Here is an 11,737-nt window from a genome sequence, read left to right on the forward strand (position 1 = left end):
AGAGTGTTGGTTGACAGTATTCCTTGATTACTTCCTTAGTAAATGACAATCAGTAACTATTTGATGAGTAACCTGCTAATGTTCCGTATCTATTTTAGTAAATATTTTAGTATGAGATATGACAGATCTTCGCAATTTAAGTGACTGACTATTCAGTAGGTATCACCATTTGTAGTTGGACAGCTTATGAGAAAACAAATAGGTAAACATAAATAAAGTATTAGTCTAACATTGAGATTACTATTTTAATTATCAATACATACAGCTGACAAACTACCTTTGCAGAACTAAATTTTATATGGTCAGCATGTCAAAGAATATTTTTTAGCAAAAAACGTACTGAGGGTGTTCTAAGTCAGCCCAGAGGGCCTCTGCATTACCTTTAGAAATATCTCATCATGTGAACTTTGAAAAGCCTTAACTTGGTAAAATGGACATCTTTTAAAATAACCCATTTATCTAAATAAGCATATGTTTGTGCAGGAGTGAAAGCCATGCTGATTCTAGTAGACACTAGATTATAACAGTTTTGCACGTTACACTAGAAAAAGTATAATTAAAAATTTTCTCTTGTGTTTCAGATGTCTCTTGAAATTACTGGAGTTACACCAAAGATGCCACATGTGAGAATAGCTTCTCCGCTTTCTGTCATCACAGAAGCAGACAGTCAGATAGAGAGTAGGGCAGCAAATGCTTCAGATAAGGAAATTAACATTCAGTGGTACATTCCTTCTCTGGCAAAGCCATCAAATGACACAGAGACTAAGGTATAAGTACACCAAAGCAGTTCCTTCAGTATTGGAACAAATTAATTCTAATTTCCAATTATTATTCCATTATATCCATATATGTTATGATTGATCAGCTTTTTAATTGAATTACACATACACTGATTGGCAAGCTGGACATCAGGAAGCTATATATTTACTGCGCCACAAACTTTTTCTGCAGTACCATCAGAATGCCCTGACAGTTTTTTGGTGGCAGGCCAAAGAAATACTCTGTGACCGTATGTACTTGTGTGCTTGTACCTGCGTACTTCCAGGCCACAATGTATTCATGCCTGTTGCAGGTCCTCAATGTCTTAAAGACCTTCGCTCTGTTAAGTTTGGTTAGGTTAGAGCTGACCAGTATATTCAAACAATACTGCTTGGTGGGAAGCTGTTGGGAAAGCAAAGATAAGTATATACAGGGGAAGTGGGATTTTGTAAACCTCAGCTCCCTAAGAAATCAGACTAAAGATGAAAGATGAGAGAGATTGGAGGGTTGCAGGAAAGCAGTAGACTAGGCCATTTATTTTTAAACACAGGAACAGCATGTAGGTGAAATTTCTGCTGCTGCAATAGAAACCCATGATCGCCAAACTTTTTGGCATAGATGTTCAGTGTAAAAATTCCTACTAGACCGTTTTCATCTCCATCAGAAAGGTGATAGAAGCCCTGTGAATGAAGTTAGTGCAAATAATGTACTTTTCAATACAGTTTTGCCAATTACTTTAGTGAAATCTTATGGATCATTAGGGGTCTCGAGACAACTCCTGAAAACAACTATTACATGCACACCATATTCTTTACATTCATTCTCCATATAGTCAAAATATTCAGCTACCACTAGGAAGCATATTTTCAATTATAAGACCGAATTATTTCAGTGAAAGATGAGAACATTCTATTTCACTTTCTTGTGCTCTTATATTGATACAGCTTTATTAGATTGGTGAGTTATGTGCACTTCATGGATTTAAACATGGTATGATGACAGCCATGCACAAGGCCATATTGCAAACTTAACTATTTACATAGGTCTTTGGAAATTCTGTAAAAGCATTTTGTTCAGCCTGCCTCAAGTTGGAACTTTGGATGTGAGCATAAATGGGATTGATTGAACGGGATCAGGACAACATGGATTTTGATGGTGACTCTATAGGGAATAATTAATTTTCAAACCCATATAAGTTATATGCATAATTAAATTGCTTTAAAACCTATAAAAAGTGAGTATAGTACAAATTCATCTGGCCACACTCCCCCCTTTTTTGAAAGTCAGTTATCTAAGTCTTCATCAGTACAGTGTATTTGACAGTTACTATAATCTTGTATCACTGAAATAGCTCAGGTCTACTACGCCATACTGCATTATAACTTACTCATTCCATCTCTCTTACAGGTTTTGCTGCTTTATGCTTATAATACAAAGCCTGTTAAGGTTAGCAACACCAAGATTTTCAGTTCAATGTCTACATTTTCAGGCCACTTGTGGATTCCATTGGCTAGGTAAATAATCGCTGAATTTATCTTGTTATTTCATGCTATATTAAAGATCAGTCAACCATTTAGGATGAGCCAAAATAAAGTACAAAATATCAAAGAGCTGTAAATCTTTAAAAGCACTCATTTTCACTTTTCAGAGATTTTTTGCTATAAAAACTGTCAGATGTTGTACACAGCATTAAAGCCATCAAAACATGCATTTTCACTATATTAGCATTTTAGTTTTGATTCTTGAAGACCTGAGTAACACATGCTAGTTTTATTACACTGGCATAGCAATGTAAGAAAATGCTGGCAAATCTAAGAAGCAGTACCAGCAGTTATTGCCATTCTCTCACTGCATCAGCTACTTTCTCAATCCCATATTATAGCTCTGAGCATGCAAGAATTTTTCTGTTGTAGCCCCAGACTCAGCCCCTCATTTTACATCCTGTGGTGTCTTTCATTACTTCTTCCTTGTTATTCATCTAGCCTCAGAAATTTTGGAACTGCTGAGCAGCTGGAAGGGAAGGAATAATGGGCCAAGAAGAGCTGCAGCCCCTGTCATCCTTGTGCTGAGTGGATTAGAAAATCTTTTCTTAGAGAGGCATACTTAAAATACTTCTTACAATTTTTAATGCAAAAAGCTAATGCATTCCATATTTCCACTTTCTTTAATGGAAAACTTCTTTTTGTAAAATTATGATATCTGTCTTGAAATGAAAGAAAATGTGGAACCTAATCAATATGTAATAAAAGCTGGGTCAGTTTAATTATAAAGTGGAAACAACGTTTATAGCAGCCATAATGAAAAATCTTGTCTTCTTTCAGAATTATTTCTTTACAGAAGAAATTATCTGATCTGAAGCAGCAAGCTGAAATGTTGGTGCAAAGTTCTACAAGTTTTCTTGAACAAAGTGAAAGTCTGAAAATAATTCCTTCAAAGAAACCGGAAATGAATGTTGCAAAAGTACATCTCGATGAAAAAACAGAAGTAAGTGAGACCAGTTCTGCTCTTAAATATGTCTGACTTCATTTAAAATGACTGTTTTGGGGAAATAAATGACAGATAACTTGGAAGACAGACATAAAAGATTAAAATTCCCTGACCCCTCTCTAGACATGTTGAAATATTTTCACATTTCATTTAATATTTAACTTTTTCTTTGCCTTATATATTGCTTGTCACTTTACAAAAATATCAGGTATGTTCAACCTTCCACTTGGAAATAAAAGCTGTATCTTCAGGTACATAGATTTGAAAATTGATGCCAAAATTCGTAGTAATCTACATCTGAAAACACTTGACAGAGTGTTGAATTAGCATGGCAATCAATCCGAAAGTGCTTTTTAAAAATCAGCTACACATCTTCAACGCAAAGTTGTCACTGGTGGTTTCTGAAATAAGAACCTTATAATAATGTTATTGAGAGATGACTAAAACTGGCAGTGATTTTATTTTCATTGTCTCCACACCACCTTCCTCTTTTCTTTTTATTAGCAAGGCTTAACGTGGTCCACCACCAAATAACTCCCCCCACATATTCACACAAAAGAGGTAATTTCAGAATTTTCCATGTGGTCTGCTTGAGATAATGTCATTGAAATAGAATGTTGCCACAGCATAACTGCTGCTTGATAAATGCCAAGGCAAAATAGATGTTTATTTTCCAAGTGGGAGACATTTATCATGTGACAGGATTCTCTTTATATCTATTATATGAAATGATTAATGATGTAGAGGCTGTCATTTTGTCTGATGGATGCTGTGAAACAGTGACAATTGTGCACTGTGCCATTATTACGAGGCTGCATTTTGACCAGCTTGGAGAACAAATGATATTTTGGCCAATCATAGAGCGTTCAGGAGGGTAGACAGAGCTGTCCTTTAGTGGGTGTTTCTGATTACCTGAAGGGTTTTGCTCAAACTTTCATTAATGTATGTCAGTTATTGGAAAAACAGTGTTTAGAATACTAATAAGACTAACATGCCGTGCATTCTACATGTATAAATATCATCTTGTCAGAGTGTTTGTCTATAATGTCTTCAGTAAACACGTAGCAAAAGTATGCTCGCTTGCTGGATTTAATACCTGAGCCAAGGGCAATTTTGCCTCAGTAGAAAGTGCAAGGTTTGGGCACTTGTGTTTGTACAGCAACCACAACAATTTGTGTTGCAGAAAATTTATATTCATCAGCTAGGGTTTATTTTGCTGTGAATTCAATTAGAATAACCTAAGCTTGATTGTTCTAAAACATTTTGTAAAGCTAAGCCATCTATTAGCTTATCAGGGGAGACTGATAGTACAGCATTAGTTTTTTTCTTGTTTTATACCATCAGGAAATGGCTAAAAGGTGTTTATCTGAAGTCAAAGCACTGCTGTCTCTTGCTCCAGCCCTGTCCTTGCCAATAACTGAGGTAGGCTGTTCTCATTAATAGTAAAAATCTGTTTTCTAAAATAAAACAATTGTTCAGTTAAACTGAAACATGGATTATACCACCAAGTGTCTTCCCATTTTTTTTTCGTACATTGTTGGGATTTCTGTTTGGGTTTTATTTTTTCATCTTCACAAATAAAATAAAAATGTGCATCATTACAAACTGCTAAAATCTCCACTGTTCATTAGAATCACCTTTTTACAAAAATTTCTCAAAAATGAATCTCACAATGGGTTCATTTAGTTTATCCACCATTCTCTGGTCATCGTTTACACAGACTCCAGTGAATTTCCATGATGCAATTGCCAAATGCATCATGGAAAGGACCACAGGAAAGGACCACAGCTGCCAGGGCTTAAGGAACTCCAAGGAAGATTCTGAAATCCACTGTAACATATCACTGCTCCTACTAATCCTCAAATATCTTGCCTGTAATTGTTCACAGGGGAATGATAATGGATAAGGCACCTACTGCACTATTCTTTTCCAGTCAGGTAGCTCTTCTTACCAGAATAGAATCCCAAGTTTTATATGGGATCAGTTTGGCTAGTGACCTGTTATAGAAGAGAGGATCTGTAATGCCGTCCTGTGCATCCTGCAGTCTGGTACCTAGGAGTACATACTTCCCTTTTATACGTATTGCACCATTCTTGCCACCCCTTGTTACTGATCCTGAAGGTCTCACTCAGATGACTCCCAGACCTTCATATCACTCAGTCCGGCTTTATCAACGCATCAGAATACATACATATTCATTCTGCAAAGCTATAATTTTCATAGCCCATTGAAATATGGAGAGATTTGACAGATACCTAGGGAAAGGCACAGCTCAGCTTTCACAGAATCACGTGGACCTCCTGGGCCTGTTTTAAATTCTTGTGAATCCCTTTTCACTTTGCCTGCTTCTATTTGTGGGTCTACGATGAAAATGAGGGACTAGATTTCGTAGTGTCCACTCAGTAAGAATATGATGTTAACTGCTCTGTTTTATTCTGGCTAAATGCCACAACAAAGCTAAAATGCTTCAACAGGTGGAACAGCGGGCTTTTCATCACAAAGTTTCAGACAGAGACTTCACACTAGATATAGCAGATTTGGTTGAGCAAGTGAAGCCTAGTCCTTCAAGATGCTGAGTATCTTCATTCTTCTCTGAAGCCAACAGAACTCGTAGAGTGTTCAGCACTTCATTATGCATAGCATATTTCTAAGTAGTGTTTCCAGACTTTCAAACAAGTTGCACGTGTGCTTTACCCACGGTTTTCGGCTAGAGGTGGAAAGCTCAGAGGGTAGTACATTCCCTTTGTTTTCAAGCATGCAAGAGAAGGCAGCAGATACATTGCTTATATGTAGTTTTACATCATTTTTCCCCTCCACACACTTTTTTGTTATTTGTCTGCTTGTGAATTAATTGGACACAGTCAGTTGTAATTTGTGGTATTTGTTTTCTCATTCTCTGAGCTGTCACACTTTAACTCCTATCATGTTTCCAGCTTCTCTTCTTTGATTCTCTTTTTTCTGATCATGTGCCTTATGGTGCTTTTGATTCAGCACTGAATTATATTTCTAAGTGGAAAAAGTGCATTTTTATTGAATTATTCATTTAAAATGATTTTAATGTTCATGTTTTAAGAATAAAAATTGATCGGCCAGCTTGTTTTTAAAGTTATTTAATGAATAGCTATATTTCTGAGGGAGATAATAAGGCACAGTGTTTGGGAGTTCCAGTTTAAATGTTAAAAGTAAATCTATGAATAAAATAATTGCGTTAGAAGTAAACCTCCCTAGATAGCCTGTTTCAAGCTTCTCTTCCTTTAGTTAGTTTTTCTTAATATCTAAATCAGCTAAATAGTTCTTCTCCAGATCCAATGGACATTCAAACCAGTCTATTATAGCCCTCGTCTCACCTTTTATTGTTAGCTCAATTCTTTCAACTTCTTATATTAAGAAAAAGCCTTCCAAATTACTAATTGTTCTTGCTGCTCTTCTTTGGTATCTTCATTTACCTACAGGTGATAAGGATAAACTTTTAGAGCAAGACTGTTCGCAGAAATTTCTTTCCCGTAACCCTGTTTTACTACAAGAGATGCCATTAACCACAAATTTATATTAAGGCAATGAGTATTCCTAACTTATTGTTTGGTTGTAGGTCAGAAATCTGGCTTTAATATGGAGCTATTAGTAGATACATACTTTTTGGTATCTAAAAGCTTAATAAAATTATTTGTTTGTTTGCTTTTTCCTGTTTTTTTTTTTTTTTTCAGATACCATTTGATGTTACTTTGCAATCAATAGCCAGTTTGGAAGATATGTTTGATCCTGCCAATGGATGTACAATAACTGAAGAAAGTCTCTTCAACTGGATCGTTTCTCTGTTTCACTAAATTCTGTTTTTACAATAACTTAATCAGTTGCTGAGTGCTGTAGATTTAGATGTAAGTTCTGGTGTTATGGAGACAACCTCATAAATCACAGCAGGAGCTGGCTCCTAATGAATTTTTTAATTTTAATTTTTAGCTTATTTCCAATTATTTAAAAACTAATAGAAAAATTGAAATACTTTTTTGAGAATTAAATGTATTAAAAGTAGTTTCTTAATAAGATAATTAAAAATCTGATTTATTCGATCATTTATAATTAAGTCAGTTTGTTGGGGGTTTCTAGCTTTTCAAGAATTTATTGTTTAGAAAAGCTGAATAGGCTTATATCCTTCTAGCACCTGCTAATAGATACTGCTTTTTTTCTGAAGTTCTATTCTTACCAGCAATTTTTAAATTGTTTTTGCAGTTACCAAAAATTGGTTTTATTTCTGAGGTTGAGCATTTTTTTTTTACCTGAAATCATTACTAAATTTCTTTTACACTTCTATTTGGAAACTAGCATTTCAGACTTTTCTATCTTTTGTTAAAGAAAAACACATAACAGGTTGTTGAGGGTGAAAATATCCTTCAGCTGTCTCCGTAATTTCAAAACATCTTCCTGAGAAGAAAAAAGCCAGTCTTAAAAATAAAATGGTACTATACAGAACATCTTCGGACATTGTTCTAAAATACTAACAAAACCTCTATTTATGTGGCCAATGTTGTAAATATTATTTTAAAGGGCTGAAGAAACCCTAATGAGTCCTAACAACAGCCACCTCAGGCAATATGTTTCTCCAGTGTTAGAGATGATGAATTTGACAGACAAAGTGAGTTAGTTGAACAATGCCACACAAGAGAGTGCTCGTGCGCCTTTGGTTTTGCTCACATCACAAAGCCAGGCACTTCCTTGCCAGTTACAATAGTTTGTTTGCAACAATCAGCAAAAATCCGGGAGCCCTGTGAGACATCCTACCACTAGCTATGCTGCTGCGTAGCCATGGAAAGTCAGGACTAAGAGTTACCATTCCTGGGTTCCGTTTCTGTGAAAAATAAACAAACGGGTTGAAACACCAGCCCCGTTCTCTTCAGTCAGGCTCTCCCTGTGCTGTAGCCTAGTGATAAAATGAGAAGAATATACTGAGTTATTTGGAAATTGCAGATTTACCTTGGCTTGTGCTTTTTCAGAGAAATGTTACCTGGTTGAGTGAAGAAAGATGACTGGATGTATTTTTGTTATGCATAGCTTTTCAAAAGTCGTGCTGTTTTCGATTTTGTGTAGCCTTTTCTGGAATGCTGTAGGTAGAAGGAAAATTAGAAGAATATGATATGCAATGATAAAAAGAAAGTAAAAACTAAGTAACTGATAGGGAAGGTATTTTTGCAAGACAATTTTAAAACTTAATTAGAACGGTTATTTAACTAAACTGCCTAAGAGCAGTTTGGAGGAGACATTCCTTAGCATTATTCTTTCAATTAAAAGAATTCATTGTTCTGCAGTTCTTCAAAAAGCAGAAAAAAATGACATTATTCATTTTTCTTTTACAAGGAACAAGTAGAAAATTGCAGCTTTTTTTTTTTTTAAAGCTATTCAGTCTTTCCTCACACCTTGTAAAAAGTATAAGCCTTTCTTTTTCTTTTTGGGGTCACCTTGAGGATTATCATAGGACTTTTGTGCAGCTTAGTATTTGTAAAGCACTCCATAGCATCAGGTGAAAATGGAAGTAAAGTTCTATTGCAGACGAGGTGTTTCTTTAGCGCTGCCAGTCTGAACCTTGTTATAATTCCTATACTTGAAAGAGCAATATTAAATAAAATGCTTTACATATGTATTTAAGATATGTTACACTTTCTAAGATACTTTCATTGAAACAAAAATATTATCATACCATCTCCTTTAACACAGCACAGTAAAATAATAATGTTGAAACACTGACCTCACTGTATCCATAGCAGCAGATTTTACTCTCATAAACACAGGATTAAGTATTCAGTGCAGGTTTCAGAAGACAATGTTGGAGAAAACATTTTTCTTTTAGCATATAATTAAATTCTTTAGTTAAAATCTGCTTGTAAGCAATGAAGCTCATATCTAAATGTCTCCAGTAATTGCACAGAAAAAAAAAGTATAAAGCTAATTGCAAAGTAAATTGCTTCTTGTTTTATGTATTATAGTAGTTTGGGTGGGTTCTTCCTTCACGATGAACACTAAAAAGTAAAGCTTTCAATATGTGAGACTAGAATAAATTTGTGTCAGCACCACGCTCAATTAAGTTTCTATAGAATACTTGCCTGTGCCACTGTCTCCAAAATTAAAAAGGAAGAGGGGAAAGGCACCGTCTTTGATTTCACAGTCTGAAGTGTAAGGGAGGGACCTCCTGCGATGGGAAGGTCTGCTCTGTGTTCTGCCCCTACACCACCACCGAAGGAAGGGCTGCTTACCGCCTTGACAGCTTTGAACCACTAGCACATTTTACCAATTTTTTTCAAATTTTACCTGAAATATTTCGCCATTCCACACCTGTGAAAGGAATGGATGGTGTTTTCCCTATCTGATAAGCTGTGGGACAGGGCAAGGAAAGAGAGAGAGTGTGTGTGCTAGAGAGAGAGAGCACTGTGGGGACAAAAGGAAAGGATTCTGCAATGAATGACATTTGATCTTCAGCGCGTCCCCCAGCTGAGGAACAAGAAAGATCCTACAGGGAACTAAAGAACAGTAAAAAGAGGTTTGGGGATTTCTTTAAATTCCTTTGGTATTGTCTGTTTTGTGAACTGAATGAAGAAAGTGTCCTGAGAACAAAATCAGCTTCTAGACCTGTCATTAGTAACTGCATCATCGAGAATGTGCTAAGGCTCAAACTGAAATTGAACAGGGAGCTTAACGTTGACAGGTCTGAATGGGTTTTTGAAAAGTTAATTTTTCAAATGCTGTTTCAATACAGTTTTAAGTTATATTGCTGCCTTTGACAGAGAGTTGTATATTCAAGGCATTCACAGGATTTGTCTCATGCCTACAAATATACAGCAACCTGAAATTATTTCTGGTTAAGTTAATTTTATGATGTGGAAATTAGTAATTTCACACACATTTATTCAATGATATGTGACTGGTTTTTAAATTCCACTATAGGTTAAATTTACGCTCATTTTTTGTTGGCCTAAGTATTTATACAGTTTTTGGATGACATCAGTCTAACAAAATAATCCTAGTAATTTGCCTCAGTTTCTTTATCTGTAGATAACAGAAACCTCCTAATCAGTAGGGGGTTTGAAGTTTTCTGCATCAACATTTGGAAAATATTTTCAGATCCTTGGATGAAAGAAGCAGGGAATTTATTATTCAACTGAGACACAATATAAAAAGGATAGTAGTTTCTTTCCAAATCCATTTTCAGTGAAATCCAAGAAGAAAGAGTCTAAAAAGAATAATGATGGAACTAGAATTAATTGTTGGAATTACAGGCTAATATGCTGAATTAATTAAGCCAGCAAAGAGTTCCATTTATGTTTGCCAAAGATTTTCTTTGAGTTAAAGATACTGAGTACATCATCAAATGAGAGAAGTGAAAATATGAGGCATAGGTTAATCTTTAAAATAGAGTGGGTGAAAGGGTCCAGAGGCAAGTGCTGAAGTCAAATATTTACCACCGCAATTTAATTTTCCACTTTGAAACCCCAGCGATAATTAGAATTATTCTCATTTGTCTCTCATGTCAGCATGATTTAGGATTCTACTTAATGTGCAAAGAAAAAAAACATGTGTTGAAGCAAACTACACCGAAAATCTCAGTATCACACACACGCTACATAAGAAATCCTCACGAGGTGATGGGTCTGGCTCTGTTAGTCTATCCGAGCTGTTCTCAGGACAGCTGTGAGGACGGCGAAGCTCTGTAAAGAGTCAGGGCACCTTCAGGGCTGGCTTAGCTCCTGGCCAGACATCCAGAACTAAAATGAACATTTCAGCAGTCACCAGTAACGGTGTTCTCCTTCCTTCTCGGCAGTCATCTGTTCTCCTCACCAAGGTCTGGAGGGGGGTGTGTGTGAGGGGGTGGGTGTGGTGTCTGGCATAGGAGCTTCTTTGTGGGGGCTTTTCCAAACGCAAGAACTGCGGGGGCCTGCCGGCTCTCTTGGCTGCTTGGCAGCGTAAGAGCAGAATCAGGTCTGTGCTTCATGCTTCCTTCCCCATGGATACTGGCTTCATACAGCTACAGTATGGCAGAGCTAGGGGTAAAAATCAAAATCCTGTTTATCCTATAAAATTGCTGTATACATTTTATCATCATACAACATGTAGTGTATTAATTAGCTCTGTTAAATTCTTAGGATTCCACTACCAAGTGGAATAACACCAACTATTTCAAAACTGCTTTAAGGAACAATTAGAACCGGAAAGAAATCCAGGTTCTTTTTTTCCTCCAGCACCCTGACTGGCCTTATCCCCCAGGAACTCTGCGTTTCATGATTCAGAACCCAGCATCAGTGTTGCTTGTTTATTATGGGCGAAGAGGAAACCAATGTACTTCTAAAGCCAACAAATTATCGGTATGTGTGAAATCTTAGCCTAATCCAAGAATCATTATTAATCCAGGTCTAATTATTAGGGGAGAAGTAAGAACCTTTTCTATGCAGAAGTTTGAATAATAATAATAGAAATAATAGTAAAAAGAATTATAATTATTATATAAACT

The 11,737-nt window shown here is 36.0% G+C and overlaps 1 protein-coding gene across 1 annotated transcript in view; it reads left to right on the plus strand.

Moving 5' to 3' along the window:
• The window catches only part of CFAP54 (cilia and flagella associated 54), a gene marked incomplete at both ends in the record, with an annotated part of 35,650 nt that extends 24,059 nt beyond the window's left edge, over nt 1-11,591 (plus strand). The window contains 4 exons of the mRNA XM_010134186.1: nt 582-767; nt 2,167-2,273; nt 3,081-3,243; nt 11,469-11,591. Coding sequence (XP_010132488.1) covers nt 582-767; nt 2,167-2,273; nt 3,081-3,243; nt 11,469-11,591 — 579 coding nt within the window. The remainder of the gene's footprint in view (nt 1-581; nt 768-2,166; nt 2,274-3,080; nt 3,244-11,468) is intronic.
• Between the last annotated feature and the right edge of the window lie 146 nt (nt 11,592-11,737).

This window comes from Buceros rhinoceros, unplaced genomic scaffold, assembly GCF_000710305.1.
Source record: "Buceros rhinoceros silvestris isolate BGI_N320 unplaced genomic scaffold, ASM71030v1 scaffold15864, whole genome shotgun sequence".
Lineage (NCBI taxonomy): Eukaryota > Metazoa > Chordata > Aves > Bucerotiformes > Bucerotidae > Buceros > Buceros rhinoceros.